Genomic DNA, 17,772 nt, shown 5'->3' on the forward strand with positions numbered 1-17,772 from the left:
AAAGGCGGGGCCTGGGCACGGGGCGGGCGCCGGGCGCCCCGGGGGCGGGGCCGGCCCGGCTCCCGGCTGAGCCCGCCTGCGCTCTGCGGCTCGGCCGCCGCACCTCGGGGCCTAAAATGGCCGCAGTCTCGGCGCCTCTACGCGCCGGAGGAGCGGGGCTGCCGTAAAGACTACAGTTCCCAGCATGCAGCGAGGCTCACTAGCCGTGCGGAGGCGTAGTCTCCACGCCCCTCGACTACAGCTCCCAGCATGCTGCGGGGCACCAGCCCTACCAGACCTACCAGTCTCCCCGGGGGACTACAGCTCCCAGCATGCTGCGGGGCACCAGCCCTACCAGACCAGGTCTCCCCGGGGGACTACAGTTCCCGGCATGCAGTGCTACGCATCTGCCGGCTGACCCCTGGCTGTCCGCCCTCGGCAGGCGGCTAAGTTTACCTTCAGCTTCTCGTTGCTGGTCGTGTTGCAGTTAAATAGTTTATGTCGCGTTGAGACCGACGAAGCCAACGAGATGTGGCAAAAGACCGAAGTAATGACCCTAAGTTTTCCGAACTCCTCTTTTTTTTTTGTGGGGAAATAGAGGAAGGCGAGTGACAGTTGTGGGATGAGGTGTCGCACGCATCTCGTTACTACTCAGTATGCAATTTACATTTTGTGACACCGTCCCGCGGAGATGGGAAGAGAGTGCCCCGTCCGCAGGTTAGCACAACCCGGACACGCGGCGTGCGCTGTCGCACGTGGGCCCATCTGATCCCGAGGATCTCCGTGCGGGGCGGATGCAGGTGCACGGTGACAGTGACAACGAAGGCGAGGAAGACACGGGTAGACAAGTTGGAAATATTAAAGTGTGGAGAATGAGGGTGTTCTTTTCTGATTTATTTTGATTTTCTCAATGAATTATGAGGCAAGATTAACATCACCGTGAAAGGAGACGAGAGGGGTATAGGGAATTTGAAGAGATGTAAAATAGGGAAAATAAATATACTAGGAAAATATGGTTTGATTGCCAGGTGGTGTTGAGGGGCAGTAAGTGGTGCGTCCGTCATTGTTATTTGACTGTCCCCGGGAAGGTCGTGGACAAAGTCCTAAAATTGATTTTGGTGTATGGGCTGCGTTGCTGTCCTTTCCCGCTGTGGCATTTCCTCCGCACCTGAACCCAGTTGAACCAGCTGCTTAACTTAGTGACATCTGCTAAGTCCTTTTCCTACGAAAGGTGGGGAAAAGGCATTATCCGTTCGCACGTCGCTGAGTCCTGGCTGCGCTACTCTCAGGGCTCCAACTGCTGGGTCACTTCACCTCCTGCTCCTCACGCCCTTTGCCCTTTGTGATCTCATCCACTGCCACAGCTGTAGCTGTCGCGTGTGTGCTGGAGAGTCCCGTGTCTTCCCCTCCAACCCTCTCCTCTCCCCTGAGTGCCGGCCAATATAACCTGCAGCCTGCTGGACTTCTCTACCAGGATGTGTTAGTTTCCTTTGGCTGCTGTAACACATCACCACAAACTTAGTGGTTTAAAATAACACATATTTATTATCCTGTGGTTCTGGAGATCAGAAGTCCAAAATGTCCTGGGTCTAAAATCAAGGACTGTGTTTCCTCTGTAGGCTCTCGGGGAGACTCTGCTTCCTTGCTTTTTCCAGCTTCTAGAGGCTGCCCCCATTCCTTGACTCACGGCCACATCACTCCAATCTGCTTCCATCATCACATCTTTTCTTTCTTTTTTTTCTTTCTTCCTTCCTTCCTTCTTTCCTTCTTTCCTTCCTTCCTTCCTTCCTTCCTTCCTTCCTTCCTTCCTTCCTTCCTTCCTTCCTTCCTTTCTCTCTCTCCTCCTTCCTTCCTTCCTTTCTCTTTTTCTTTCTTTCTTCTTCTTTGTTCCTTTTTTTAAAATATAGAGTTTTGGGGGCCCAAGGTTGAGGACTGCAGGCTGGGACCCACTTCCAAGTTGCCTTGAGGAGTGTCCCCATCATATCTTTCCTGACTCTTCTGCTTCTCCCTCTCACTTACAGAGATCCTTGTGATTAGATTGGGCCCACCTGGATAATCCAGGCTCCTCTCCCCATCTCAAGATCTTTTAACTTAATCCCATCTGCTAAGTCATTTTTTCCTGTGAAAGGTAACATTCAAAGGTTCTGGGGATTAAGATGTGAACATCTCTGGTGGGGCTGGTGGTATATTCTGCCTATCCCATGGAATGTCCCATGGCCACTTGGAATTTATCAGGTACAAAGTAGACTTCATCATCTGATGATGGAAGGAGTTATATTGCTCATTTAATTCAGATACTGATCCATCAACAATGAATCATCCATCATTCATTCATTGAACAAGTATTAAATGAGCACCTTTTATGTGTCAGCCACTGTGTATCACTAGTTCATCCACGGTAGGACAGACATGATTCTGCAGTGAAAGACAGAAAAAATGTAAATATATATTCACTTGTAATTTTATAATTTAAATTGAAGGAGACAAGTAGTGGTAGAATGTAACAGGAAGACTTCTTGGAGGTGGTTTTCAGGAGACAGATTAGCAAAGAATTTAGTATAAATAATTGCAAATTGGGTATAAGAGGCCTGAAAAAACAAAAAGGGAGCACTAAAGTATCAGAGAAGGAGAAGCAGCTGTCACCCCTGGGTGTGGGAGAACAAAGAAAACAGGTTGGAACTTAAATATTTGTGAAGTTTGGGGGAGAGCCCTATTGAGCTGGAATTCAAGACTCTGAAGAGGGGAACTGCAGGTGTGTCTGAAGGGGCACAGTGATGCTGGTCCTGGAAAGTTTTGGAAACTCCAAGCTAGAAATCAACCCCTGCTGCTGAAATCAAGTGGAGCGAAGAAGCCTGACTACATTCATGCTCATGGGAGGAACCAGGATGTCCTCCCTCCGCCTCCTGCCTTCCAGTCCCTACCTGTGCCCCTCGCCTGGGGCCCAGGCAATGCAGAGCATAGAAAGGTGGTTTGAAACGGAGAGACAGTAGCTTGGATTAAAACTCGCACAGCCACAAATTATTTCTTAGGTAACCTGGAGGGAGACATAAGCTGCCCAGGCCATTGTAAAGGAAGATTAATTTTTAAGCTTATGGCTACCTGTGTTACAGAGATGAACTGTGTGTCCTATTAATTGTCTTGTACCAAATTCCCCCCAAACGCAGCAGCTTAAAACAAGCATTTCATAGTTTCTGAGGGCCAGGAATCCAAGAGCAGTTTAGGTGAGTGTTTTGGGCCCGGAGTCTCTCACGGAGCTGCAGGATCCATCCATTTTCTGCAGGAGTTAGACTGGTGATTAAACAAAGATATGACGAGGACCACCAACCCCGCATCTTTTAGGTCTTTAATGGTGGCGCTAATCTCTGCGACCCTCCCACCCCCTGGAAAACAACAGTTTTCACACTTTGTTGGGGCGTGTTTAGGGGGCAGTTTCAGAGGTTTCCATTTGGCTTTCCCCACTGTGAATCTCCTACTTCACAGACCAGGGACCCCATGTGGGCTTTATTCCTGCTGCCAAATACATCAATCCCAGTTATGCACTTGGGGACTGGGGAAAGGACCCCCGGTGGGTGGAGCCGCTGTGGCTCTCAGGCCCTCACTCTAAAGCCGGGGCCGGGGGAGCTTGATGACACTTTGGGTCTCTGGGTATCCATGTCAACTCAGACCTGTGTGTAGTAATCCTCACAATGTCTAGTTATTCCTTTTTCCCTAGTACAGTCACCTAGTAAATGGCCATAGGTCTCTGGGGGAATTGTCACAGTATAAACTTGCCACAGTGTTACAGGACCCTTCTTCCTAGGGACCCGGCCATCTCTTCGGTCAATGGGTTCTGGATCTGAAAACTGACTCAGGTCTGGGGAGTAAGCAAGGGACTAGGACTTTTTATTGGGACAATTGCCCTCAGCCTCCTTTTCCATTCTTGTTCATTATTATTATTATTACAGATGTTAACAAACAGCCTTGCTGGCTGCCCAACAATTTCGCTGCTAACAACACCAAGTTCTATTAACTTCCTCCACAACTCCCGGCAGGCCGAGCCCGCTTGGCTGCTCCTTGCCTGTCATTACAGTAATGTGGGCTTCTGGCTTCTGGAAGTGACGTGTCACCACTGGGCCTTTCTCACTCTTGAGGTCTCATCCTCCCCAGGGATGTTAATGAACTCGGCTCCGTGACTGTCATCCTAACCTGCAGAGGAGGGCCACCACTGAACGTTTTGGTGACGCTGATATCCCTGTCATCAGGGTGTCCTTGGAGAACGGTGCGCCATCTGGACCCTTTCATGGGACATAATTCTCTGCTAGGTCTTCTGGCCTCATATAGTATATCCTTTCCAGCCCGCCCACCTCCCCGAGCCATTACATTCCCTCCCCTACCAACTGCCAGGGCACCCAGCTCTTTCTACTTTACTGACGGTCGTCTTCCTTTTTTTCCAGGCTTCTAAGAGCAGTGAGTTTGCCCCATCCCCTGGGGTGTTTGCTAGGCTGTTTGTTAACTCCCAGGTCCTGAGAAAATGCCAAGTCGACGAATTCTTGCTTATCCAGTTTTAAGGAACCCACAGAATCCAATCCCACGTTTCCCTGGCTCCTACCTGCACGCACAGATGAGTGTTTGTAATTCTTTCAAACCTTATCGGGCCCTGCATGTCACCAGCTGGGTTTTTCTGGGATTCAGCCCTAGTTTTCAGCCTAGCACACCAGGAAAAGCGGGGGGAGGGGGGAGGTGTTGCACCGGTTGACTCATGTTAACTGCCATGGCTCTCAGTGTCTCACTAACCTTCTGTAGGTCTTCAGTGTAACTTAGCAGTAACCAGCCAACTTCGCTGTCTTTGTTATCCAGTGTTTTTCAAATGCCCCCACTACAGCATTCCTCTCCACCAGAACATTTTCCCCGGTCACTACCAACGAATACGTCAGCAAGTGACCTACCACCTAGAGCCAGGGACTACGGGTGCCCCACATGGCCCTCAGGATGGCTTCCTCTCTGCCTGCCGGGTGCCGGGTGGCCCAGTTCCAAATCACCGTCTGACTGCGTGATTTCTCAGACCGCTCATTACCATTTGTATCAGTCCAGGTCCCCTGATGAATAGTCACTAATATGGGATTAGATGTGCAAGGACTTTATTAGGGGAAGCACTCGTGTGAAAGGTAATAGGGAGCTATGGAAGATTAGGAGAGTCCTCAGCCAGGGGCAGTTAGATCAAGATTGGAGAGAGGTGTTCTAAACTGCCGTGCAATCTAAGGAAGGGTTGGTGAAGCCTGCGGGAGTCCTTGAACCAGGCCCAGAGGAGTCCTGTGTCTACCAGCACCGATCGGGTCTGCCTTAGCAGCCCCATTGCACCTGGTCACAGGTGGGGAGCAGCCTGTCGGGGGCCTGGGCTTGGTGCAAATGTGGCAGTGAACTTCAGGGGGCAGCAGCTGATGCCCTAGGCCAGTCACACTCTGGCAGTGGGAGGTCTGAGAGGAGCAATCTCTCTGTCACCACAAACCACTGATCTTCTTACAGCCTGACTACATCAGCACCCAAGAACTCTGGCTTCCGTCCTGCAAGAGATGCTGAAATGCTCAATTCTTAGTTTCCACACGGGAGCTTGTCCTCTCTGGCCTACTCAAGGATTGTGATCCAGCAATGACCCCTTTCTTGCCTGTGTCATTAATTTCCCCTAGCTACTGAATTACTGCCACCCACACTCAATAGGTAACATCTTCCTGACCTCACCTGTGCCGCCAGGTGCCTCCATTTCTTTGCTCCCCGTCACAGGAAAAATGGGAACTTCTTGAAATAGTTTTCTATGCTTGTCTCCGCTTCTTCATTTCCCATTCTTTTGTTCACAGTAATAAGAATTTCACTTTTTTATGATTAATTAAATCTGGTGAGTTCAGTGTGGTGGGAAACAATAGCAAGAAAGCAAACAGCATCTAGAATCACTAAGTCATTAAATCATTTTAAGTCTGATGACTATCACCCTTTCAATCGTCTTGACGCACAGACGTATGGTTTCTGTAAAGAGAAAATTTTACATGCTGCTTCTCTGTTGTTTCCCTTTCCCCCATCGTGGGGGCTTTGTTTATATCTCTACATTGCTCCATAGAGCCCCACTCGCCCTCCTGCTGTGTATACACACACGCATGCTTGCACACACGGTGTAAACAAAATGGTATGTGTACTTCCACACTTTCCTCCATGTTGTCACACAGAGAACATTTGTTTATGTAAAAATAGGATCATGCTATAGATACTTCTCTGCAGCCCGCTTTTCTCATTTAACAAGACCGTGTGGAAAAATCTTCTAAATCAACTAGTACAGATTAGGTGGTCAATGTACAACTTTTTATTCAACCATGCACCTATTCACCATTGACAGGCATTACCTGTCTTTCTAGAGTTTTGCCATAGCTACCAATGATGCCATCTGTCTATCTATCCATCCATCTGTATACACACACACAGATATCCCGATATATTGGTCCTTCCCCATCCCACCCTATGGATAGATTCCAAACAGTGGGATTGCTGGGTCCAGGAGAATGTGTATTTGATTGATTGATTGATTGATTGTAGAGACAAGGTCTCACTATGCTGCCCAGGGTGGTCTCAAACTCCTAGCTTCAAGTGATCCTCCTGCCTCGACTTCCCAAAGTGCTGCGATTAGGGGTATGAGCCACTGCACCTGGCCAAGAATGTGTATTTTTAATTTTAATGGATTTTGCCAGATTGCTTTCCAAAACAGCTGTAACAATTCACATTTCCTTCAGAAATACAAGAGAACTTCCTTCCCATCCCTGACCCCCATTCTTTCTCAAGAGTCTTAGCCTTTTGAATTTTTACCATCAGGGGAGAAATGCAGGCTCATTGTAACATCGGCTTGTATCTTTCCCGCTGCCGGCGAGGTTGAGTGTCTTAGTAGATAAGCAATGGATTCTGAAGCCAGTCTACCCGAGTCTGAACTCCAGCTTCATCACTTACTAGTTACTGTGACCTTAGGAAAGTTATTTACCCTCTATGTGCAGTTTCCTCATCTCTATAAATGGGATAATAATAGTTCCCATCTCATAGGGCTGTTGAGGGGGATTAGTTATTAGAATAGTTCCTGGCACGTAATAACCACTAAAAAAATAGTTGTTATTTAAAATATGGCTGTTCGGATATACTCTTCTGTGTAATGAGACTATATTCTTTGCTCATTTTCTATTGGGTCGTTTGTCTTTTTTCCCCCCCTATCAAGTTTCAGACTGTATTTCACCTCTTTCATTAAATATTTTAACGTTTTCTTCATGTAGGTCATGTACTTTTCGTATTAAATTTATATAATTCTTCCCTAGGTCCTCCTTAAAGGGAAAAAATAAGTAAGTAAATAAATAAATAAATGTATAGAATTCATCACTACAGTGAATAGATTACTTTTTATTATCTTTATTGCTAAATGATTATAACTATTATAGAAAGGTATTGATTTTTAAATATTTGTGTGGTATTGAGCCATCCAATTCTCTTATTCTGGTAAAGCTTGTTATGAATTTTGGGTTTTCTAGTTATATAATATTATCTAAAGAAAGGACTTTATTCCTTTTTTCCCAGTGTGTATACTGGTTATTCTATGTTTCTCTTTTGATGTCAGAACTTTCAAAACAATGATGAACTGCAGGTAGCCCTGTCTTGTTCTTGATTTTAGTAAAATAAGAAATGCTTTGTGGACAACAGCATTAGTCTGTGCCCGTGGAATTCCGTCTTGCTTGTGATCTTCCGTTCTGGATTGCTTGTGCTGTGGAGTTCAGACATGTTTAGCCAGTATCCACAATCCAATAAGCCATTCTTGTACAATAAATCTCTTTACGCACACACACGCATGTACACACACACACTGATTCTGCTTTTCTGGTTGAACTCTGATACAAATACTAATTGTTTAGAAAGCTGTGATAATATTTGGACAAAGGAAGGAGATTATTTTGAGCCTCAAAATCAAATTTTAAAACTTAGAATTAAAATTTAGAACATCAGCTACTCATTTTTACTATAAGTTTTACATTTCATGTGTGACTCTACCACTAGAAAAACTTCTGAATCTGTTTAAGACAAATCATTTAAATCCACACATTTTTATTAAGTCCTTTACACATAAATTAACTACAGCCTTATAAAGTTTCATATGAAAAGTTCTGTGCAAAATAATAATATTTGACACATTTTCAAAAATTTACTTTTAGTCTTAGGATGGATTGCAATAGCCAAATTTAGTTTTTTTTTTTTAATGCCATGTAAGAGTATATGGAGTACCTTTAAAATGAATGCAACCATATTAAGGATTAGTTTAATAACACACAGTATATATGAAAATATTTCTATTTGAGGATAATTTAAGAACATTTTTCAGCTCTTGAATTTGGTGATATATGAGCTTATATTTAGTATTTCTTGGTCAAATACACACTCTCAATATAAGTATATATACGCACTCCCTCTACACACATGTATTCATATTATCAAACTTTCAGTTTTCCTAACTTCCCTTTGGTTTTGGAGGTTTGTGAAGTGGTTCGTAAATATGTCGTCTATAAATATTCATATACCGGAAGTAGCTCAAAACAAGCAGAGTGAAGAACAGTAGCATCAGGATAAAGAGGAAAGCAGCTACCAGGTAGGCACCTGGACTGAAATAAGATGAAAAAAAAAGTCGTTAGACGTCACCCTTCACACTCTGGTTGTTAATTTACTTAGTCAAACAACTTTTGAATAGCTAGCTACTATGCCATCAACAGAGAACCAAGACATGATGATTAATAAATAAGACATGACATCTACCCTCAAGGTGTTTGCCTCTCAGTGTTTGAGGCTGACCAGGAAGGAAAATAGAGAGTGTGATCAACATAATGAGACAAGGAAGCGTAAAGTTTTGTGGGAGCCCCCATCATGGAAGGCCTTCCGGGGAGGGGACCCTTGACTTGAGCGTGGGTAGGAGTTAGCTTGCCATGAGAAGGAGTGGGAGGAGGAGTTAGCTGGGACTGGAGGAAGAGACTAAGGTGGGAACAGTGTTTTGGGCAAAGGGAGCTATATGTACAAAGGCACGGAAGCATGAGAAAACCTCAAGGCCACTCCCAGACATTGTAGAACTGAAACTAGTACGGTATGACCAGGGCTCAGGTCCAGCCGGAGCAGTGAGAGATGAGGAATGGTAGGTACGCAGGGGCCAGAGGAGAAAGACAGCTGAGAGCAAGCCAGAGAGTGTCGGTTTTATCTTAAAGGCAAGAGGGAGTTTCTGAGGTATGATATAGGACTGACATTTTAGAAGGATGATTCTGATGGTAGCATGAAGAATGGATGAAACGGAAGCATAGTTGTAAAGGCAGAACAAGCCTCTGTTGCTGGTGGGTACTTGGGTGGACGTACCTTAACACTCACCTAAATCAAATATACCAACCTAATGAGGAAGAGAAGTCACTGCAAAAGGCTACATGCATGTCCCGAAGTTACTTAGAAACAATCCTTGGTTTATCTCATTTGCAGATTATTCACCCCATTAACCTTCCATTAGCACAAAAAACCCAGGAGTCAGGAATATTTATAGCAGGGCCATGAGCAACTTAATTGATTTTCTTCTACTTTTGTTTAACATCTTAAAGATAAACCCAAATCCCAAACACCAGGCCCGGGGGCAGAGAAGCAAAGTCATTTAAGGTGCTAACTTTAGTAGTCAGACTTTGAACTCTGTTCTCCAAGGGAACAGAGCAAAATGGGCATTTTCTGAGGCATTTCTGAGTCCAGGGAGATGCCTTCCCCGGCTGTGTCCCGGATGCATCAGAATGACAGGCGGTGGCTGGGAGCTGACTCAGGCTTAGAGGGGAGGGCACAGCCACTGTCACCTCCCAATCCCCACCGCTGCCTTCTGTAGGAATAGGTGAAAAGGCATGTTTGACAGGAAGACAGTGGCTTTAAGTGGGATGGAACAAAAGGGGACTCTCGCTGCTGTAACAGTTCTCAGGAACTCCTTCCTGCTGTATCCCTGGTATAACACACACACACAACTTTTAGGATGTCTATATAGGGCAGAAGCAAAATAGCAAGTTTCTGACATTCGGGAAAACAGATTTCATAGACAGTGAAAAAAAATCTAAACATAGACATATAAAAGCCATTGATTTTGCAATGAGCACTTCATACAAATTTTTTTTTTGTTTTTTTTTGAGCCTTCATTGCCATTATATACCATGTAATAATATTTTTTATGATAGGATTTAGGCTGGGGGACCCTGAAGAGCCATCGCATGGGCTCTGTTTCTAGCTGCCACTCGTGCCTTTTGGACATTCTCTCACTAAAGCCTGGTGGGTGCTGGTCATTACCTGGGAATCGTTCCAAAGGTCTCTATCGCAAATATAGCTGTTAGGTTACAGAAACTGCAAATTAGAAAAATAATATTCAAGATTAAATTAAGTCCCATGTATTTTAAAACTCCCTCCGCATCTCTACAGTAACAATCCAATCATATATAATCTTAGTTAAGGTGTCATTTTCTTGACAAGGGACAGATTTAATAGTATCTGTTTTCCCACTTTTCCCAAGAGGGAAGATGGCCTGAGGGATAATCATGGGCAGGGGCTAAATGTTTGGCTGCATGGCCAAGACTTGGAAAAAAAACAAGAGTTGTTGTGAAGCAATTTTAGGGAAAATGTATGTAGATGAACTTCTTGGAATGAGACTAGATTATTAGAATGTTTGGGTCTCATCTGAATGTTTATCGAAAGCCCTTTACTAGAGAGGAGGCTCTTAGTTTATCACCTGACCACCATATGATTAGCCTATTTCTCCAGCCACTCAAATGCTTGCTCATTGTTTATAGGCTCATAAACAACACGGCCATGGCGCCTGGGATGGCTTTACACGCAGGGCTTTCCCTCGCCAAGGCTGGCCTGGATACTACCACTACCAATAGCCATACGGTAGTCCTCCTCCCTGTCCCTGGGGCACATTCCAAGACCTCCAGTGGACGCATGAAACCACGGATAGTACTAAACCCTATGCATGTTTTTTCCTATACATACATACTTGTGAGAAAGTTTAATTTATAAATCAGGCACAGTAAGAGATTAACAACAATAACTAATAATAAAATAGAATCATTATAACAATATGACAGCATCACTACTCTTGTGCTTTGGGGCCATTGTGAAGTAAAACAAGGGTTATTGAACACAAGTGCTATGATACCACGACAATTGATAACCAAGAAGGCTACTAAGTGACTAATGAGTGGGTAGCGTATACAGCATCGATATGCTAGACGAAGGGATAATTCACATCCCAGGCAGGACGGAGCATGATGGTGCACAATTTCATCAGACTACTCAGAATGCTGTGCAATTTAAAACTTATGAGTTGTTTATTTCTGGAATTTTCCATTTAACATGTTTGGGCCTCAGTTGACTGCAGGTAATGGAAACCATGGAAAGTGAAACCGTGGATATGGGGGAAACTCTATGCAGACCTACCGGTTTTATTCTGCTTCGCAGATACTGTGTTTTTTCACACACTGAAGCTTTGTGGCAACCCTATGTTGAGCAAGTCTGTTGGTGCCATTTTTCCAACAGCATGTGCTCACTTTCTGTCTCTGTGTCACATTTTGGTAATTCTTACAACATTTGAAACTTTTTCATTATTATTATATCCATTATGGTTGTTCTGTGATCAGTGATCTTTGATGTTACTGTTGAAATTGTTTCGGGGCACCATGAACTGTGCACCCGTGAGACAGTAAACTTAATCGATAAATGTTGTATGCGTTCTGACGGCTCCGCTGACCTCATTCTCCCTTCTCTCTCCCTCTTTTCGGGCCTCCCCATCCCCTGAGACACAATATGGAAATTAGGCTAATTAATAACCCTACAATGGCCTGTGAGTGTGCAGGTGAAAGGAAACGTTGCACTTCTCTCACTTCATTTCAAACGCTAGAAATGATGACGCTTAGTGAGGAAGGCACGTCAAAAGCTGAGATGGGCTGAACGCTAGGCCTCCTGTGCCAAACAGGAATGCAAAGGAAAAGTTCTTGTAGGAAATTAAAAGTTCTACTCCAGTGAACACATGAGTGATAAGAAAGTGAAACAGCCTTACTGCTGATATGGAGAAAGTCTGAGTGGTCTGGATAGAAGATCAAACCAGCCACTACGTTCTCTGAAACCAAAGCCTAACATGGAGGAAGACTCTTAGTCTCTTCAATTCTGTGAGGGCTGAGAGAGGTGAGGAAGCTGCAGAAGAAAAAGTTTGATGCTAGCAAAGGTTGGTTCCCAAGGTTTAAGGAAAGATGCCATTTCCATGACATAAAACTGCAAGGTGAAGCTGCAAGTGCTAATCTAAAAGCCACAGCAAGCTATCCAGAAGATCTAGCTAAGATCGTTGATGAAGGTAACTACACAAGCAACAGATTTGCAACGTAGATGAAACAGCCATATGTCTGAAGAAGATGCTATCTAGTGCTTCCATAGCTAGAGAGGAAAAGTCAACGCCTGCTTTCCAAGCTTCCAGGGACAGGCTGACTGACTCTCTTGTTGGGGGTGAATGCAGCTGGTGACTTTAAATTGAAGCCAATTGCTCATTGACCATTCTAAAAATCCTAGGGCCTTTAAAAATTGTGCTAGATCTCCTCTGCCTATGCTCTATAAACTGGAATAACAAAGCTTGGATGACAGCACATCTGTTTATAACACAGTTTACTAAATGTCTTAAACCCACTCTTGAGACCTACTATTCAGAAAAAAAGCTTTCTTTCAAAATATTACTGCTCATTAACAATGCACGTGGTCACTCAAGAGCGTACAAGGAGATGTACAAGGAGATGAATGTTGTTCTCATGCCAGCTAACACAACATCCATTCTGCAGCCCATGGATCAAGGAGTAATTTCGACTTTCAAATCTTATCATTTAAGAAATACATTTCCTTAGGCTATAGCGGCCATAGATATATTTCATTCCATTCCTTGGATGGATCTGGGCAAAGTCAATTGAAAATCTTCTGGAAAGGATTCACCATTCATTAAAAACATTTGTGATTGGCGGGAGGAGGTCAAAATGTGAACATTGACAGGAGTTTGGAAGAAATTGATTCCAACCCTCATGGATGACTTTTAGGAGTTCAAGACTTCAGTGGAGGAAGTAGCTGCAGATGTGGTGGAAATAGCAAGTAGAATTAGAAGTGGAGCCTGAAGATGAGATTGAATTGCTGCACTCTAGTGATAAAACTTGAACAGATGAGGAATTGCTTCTTATGGGTGAGCAAAAGAAAGTGGTTTCTTGAGATGGAATCTATTGGTGAAGTTACTGTGAATAAAGTTGAAATGACAAAGAATTTAGAATATTGCATAAACTTAGTTGATAAAGCAGCAGCAGCGTTTGAGAGGATTGACTTCAATTTTGAAAGTTCTACTGTGGGTAAAATGCTATCAAACAGCATTGCACGCTGCAGAGAAATCTTTTATGAAATGAAGAGTCCATTGATATAGCAAACTTCACTGGTTGTCTTATTTTAAGAAATTGCCACGGCCACCCCAGCCTTTAGCAGCCACCACCCTCATCAGTCAGCAGCCACCAACATCAAGACAAGATTCTCCACCAGCAAAAAGATTATGACTCAACTAAGGTTCATATGATTGTTAACATTTTTTAGCAATAAAGCATTTTTTAATTAGGTATGTACATTTTTTTTATTTTGTATTTTTTTGAAACAGAGTCTTGCTCTGTCACCTGGGCTAGAGTGCCGTGGCATCAGCCTAGCTCACAGCAACCTCAGACTCCTGGGCTCAAGTGATCCTCCTGCCTCAGTCTCCCGAGTAGCTGGGACTACAGGCATGCACCACCATGCCCGGCTAATTTTTTCTATTTTTGGTAGAGACGGGGTCTCATTCTTGCTCAGGCTGGTCTTGAACTCTTGAGGTCACGCGATCCTCCTACTTCAGCCTCCCAGAGTGCTAGGATTGCAGGCGTGAGCCACTGTGCCTGGCCTGTTTTTTTAGACATAATGCTATGGCACACTTAATAGTCCACAGTATAGTATATACATAATGTTTATATGCACTGGGAAACCAAAATATTTGTGTGACTTGTTTTATTGCGATATTCACTTTATTGTGGTGGTCTGGAATTGAACCAGCAATATCTCCGAGGTGTGCCTGTATTTGGCAGCAGCAGCAACCGACCGTAAAGCTTCCATAGGTAGATAACCCAGTGCTATCAGATAGCCACTGGGTGCCAGATTGGCCTATCATGGAAGCAACAGTGATTTATTCTTCCTGTGACATGTCTGGCTTTTGAATTTGCCTTTTCTATACAGCTTTTGCCTGCCAACACCATACATGGACACACTCAATGTCATATATATTGTCATGTTATCCCATACAATGTTGCTTCTAACCAAATAACTCAGTTGTATAGCAAAAGAAGGCACAGGACTTATATTCATGGAGTTCATTGGTTTCATAGAATAGTAGCATGGATTTTCAAGGCTTCTACTTATTATTAGGGTATCATAATCACCGGTTACCTAGGACATCTGTTGGTCTGGTGTAAACATTAATAAAGTTTCATTTTACTCTCAGAAGTGTTCTGGTTTGGATGATGAATTATATAGCAACAAAAGCTCTAACGCTAGCGGAAAAGGTCACCTGTGAGGTTGGAGAATTCTCCTTAGAATGAAGTAGATGCTCTGAGTCATAAACTTGGTGGCTGGTGTTTCTCCCACAGCCAGAATACATGAGTCTGAGCATCCGAGTGATCAACCTGAGAGTGGAATTTCACTTAAAACCTCAGGCATGTACAGGTAGGGATTGCTAAGAGCTCAGATTCCTTAGGAATGAAAATTAAGGTTATTCTGCTGGGAAACAAACCTGAAGTGCTGGCTAAAGACATAGGGAATATAGGCTGGGAAATGGAGAAAGTGAAAAATACCAACTATAGCCTCATGACCACATATAGATATTCAGAATAGAATATCTGTACCTACTTCTACCTTGCTGTCATATATTTGAACTAATTTTCTGTTTTCCCCTTATCAATAATACTAATGATTATTTTTGAAAAATATCTCACGTATTTGCTCTGATTTGACCTTTGTTGTTTTGTGTGTGTCCCCCCCTCAATCCTCCTTTTCCAAGCAGCTTAATTATAAGTACCCAGAAGGTTGAGATTGTGTTTATATTTGGATCTATCATGGCAATTGAACATAGTAAAGTATTCAGAATGTAACTGCAAATTGGTTGATTTAATTAGCATTTAACGTAAACTCTCCTGCCCCCCTAGAATGTTTAGTGTGATCGCTACAAATTGAAAAAGCAAATAGGTAAATAACAAGAACAAGCATTGGACATCTAGGTGGCATCAAGTTAAATTTAAAAAATAAAAATTTAATTTTGAGGAACTAATGCTAAAACTACTATAATAAAACATTTACACTCACCTGTAATTTGGATCCAGGATCTTCACACGAAACACGTACATTCCAGAATGGCCAAGGGGCCAAAATATGTGGTTATTATTAGAACTGTTGATAATCTCATATGGTTGTGTTAAGTCTCCTGGTTTTCCAATAGCATAAGAAAAACAATGTCTATAGTTCTGAACAAGAAACAAAGACAAAAACCTTAAGGCCATTTTCTGACTTTAATAAACAAAATTATATTCTCATATATTTGTCTTGAAAAATTATTTAAAGGTAATGGCTCTTTCCTTCTATTCTATCATTGCAGTGCTCTATAGCATTTTTAGAGGCTATACTGGGTAAAAGTTTGGCAAAAAGTAAAGCTTAGTGAAAGCAAATGTTGTATTTATAAACAAATTAGGATGTCAAGGGTATTTAAGTATTTATTTTCCTAAATCATCAAAGCACAAAATCCTCCAAAAATGCTTAATTGGGAACAGAAACTATTTTGATCATAAGGTATGGACACAACAGTCAAGACGGTATATCCTTGGGTTTTTATCTCCCCCTAGGACTTTTATTTACCCCCATACCACTACTGTGTCTCTCTGTGGGCCTCAAGATACAAACTACCTCCTGTTCCCTTTTAAAAATGCCCAGATGAAACAAGCCTATATATTTTTTAAAGTCACTTTATTAAAACTAAGAAAATGAAATAAAATACTGTTAAAACTTGCAGATATCTGATCCTACTATTACATGGCACTGCTTCTGGGTTCTTTAAGGCCCACGTATGCTTTCAAACTCTACTTAAAGGACTCCCCCTCTACCACTCCTGCTCACTAGAAGCTCCTCCTTTGAAAGAAAACAAGAAGCCTTGTGAGGCGATTACTTTGGATGGGTCTGAGCTTTCGTCTATCAACATCCCTCCTATTTGCTACAGTTTGAATGTGTCCTCCAAAGTTCATGTGTTAGAAACTTGATCTCCAATGTGAAGGTGTTGGGAGGTGGGACAAAATGGGTCCCATTAGCTCTTTGGGTTATAGGGGCACCATCCTCATGCATGGATTAATCGCGTGTGTTCTTTATAAAAGGATGAGTTTGGCCTCTCTTGCTGGCCCTTGCCCTTGCTCTCACCTTTTCTTGCCTTTTGGCAAGAGGAAGTGATGCAGCAAGAAGGCCAGCACCTCAATTTTGGACTTCCCAGCTTCTAGAATCATGAGCTAATAAGTTTCTGTTCATTATAAATTACTCAGTCTCAAGCATTCTATTATAACAGCATAAAATAGACTAAGACAATGGTATTTTTCTTTTTTTCTACCTTGAAGTGTATCTATCTCTTCCATGAATAACTTCCCAGTCAATAGAACCTTAGGATCAATCAGCTCTTGTACAGTTTCAGAGGTACAGAAGAGACCCTTTAACCCCATGGGAAAAAAATATTATCATGATTAGATGATGATAATGATAAGCTCCACAACGAAGCTCAATATTTATTGTTGTATCCCCATTCTGGCAAACAATAGGCGGTCAACATACATTTGTTGAATTAATGTTGAGCCTTAATTTGATACATTGTTAAAGTTAGGGTTTTTGTTTTTTTTTAATATTTGAGATCCAGGTGCACTCTCTGTACCTCCAACATCTTTCTCTGTACCTAAGTTGAATGACCTAAGAATAGGTGCCTTGGATTAGCTTTATCCACCCAAATCAAAAACTTACTGAGAGTTCTATTTCTTTTTTTTTTGAGTCAGGGTCTCACTCTGTTGCCCAGGCTGGAGTGCAGTGATCATAGCTCACTGCAGCCATGGCCTCCTGGGCTCAAGGAGTCCTCCTGCCTCAGTCTCTCTAGTAGCTGAGACTATAGGCTTATGAGAGTGTTATTTCTGATCCACTCCTTATTTGGTCAGGCCATTTGGTATGTCAGGCAACCATTCTTTAGCTTCTCTGCGGGCCTTTCTATTGACCATACCACCCAGAGTTTTCTCTGAAATTTTTCAAAACTGCTTTATTCAGATGTGAAGTACAATTCTGATTACACTTGCCTTTGCTTCCCTGGATATCATGAAATATGAGGATATGAACACATCCCACTTACTGTTACTTCCATTCCAATAATCAATAGCAGTCATGCACTGCATAATGATTTTCCAGTCAGTGACAGATCATATATGTGATGGTGGTCCCATAAGATTACAATGGAGCTGAAAAATTCCTGTTACATAAATACTTACAACTGTGTTACTATTTCCTTACACTATTCAGTACAGTAACATGCTGTACATGTTTGTAGCCTAGGAGCAATAGGCTGTACTGTCTAGGTTTGTGTAAGTGTACTCTGTGATGTTTGCACAATGACAAAATTGCCTAACAAAGCATTTCTTAGAACACATCACC

At 42.9% G+C, this 17,772-nt stretch overlaps 1 protein-coding gene across 1 annotated transcript in view; it reads right to left on the reverse strand.

Moving 5' to 3' along the window:
- Positions 1 to 8,338: 8,338 nt before the first annotated feature.
- The window catches only part of CATSPERE (catsper channel auxiliary subunit epsilon), a 59,583-nt gene continuing 50,149 nt past the window's right edge, over positions 8,339 to 17,772 (reverse strand). Inside the window, exons 20-22 of the mRNA XM_045537205.1 lie at positions 15,415 to 15,572; positions 10,315 to 10,368; positions 8,339 to 8,627 (exon numbers count right to left, since the gene is read on the reverse strand). Coding sequence (XP_045393161.1) covers positions 8,477 to 8,627; positions 10,315 to 10,368; positions 15,415 to 15,572 — 363 coding nt within the window. The 3' untranslated portion in view covers positions 8,339 to 8,476. The remainder of the gene's footprint in view (positions 8,628 to 10,314; positions 10,369 to 15,414; positions 15,573 to 17,772) is intronic.

This window comes from Lemur catta, chromosome 25 (assembly GCF_020740605.2).
Source record: "Lemur catta isolate mLemCat1 chromosome 25, mLemCat1.pri, whole genome shotgun sequence".
Lineage (NCBI taxonomy): Eukaryota > Metazoa > Chordata > Mammalia > Primates > Lemuridae > Lemur > Lemur catta.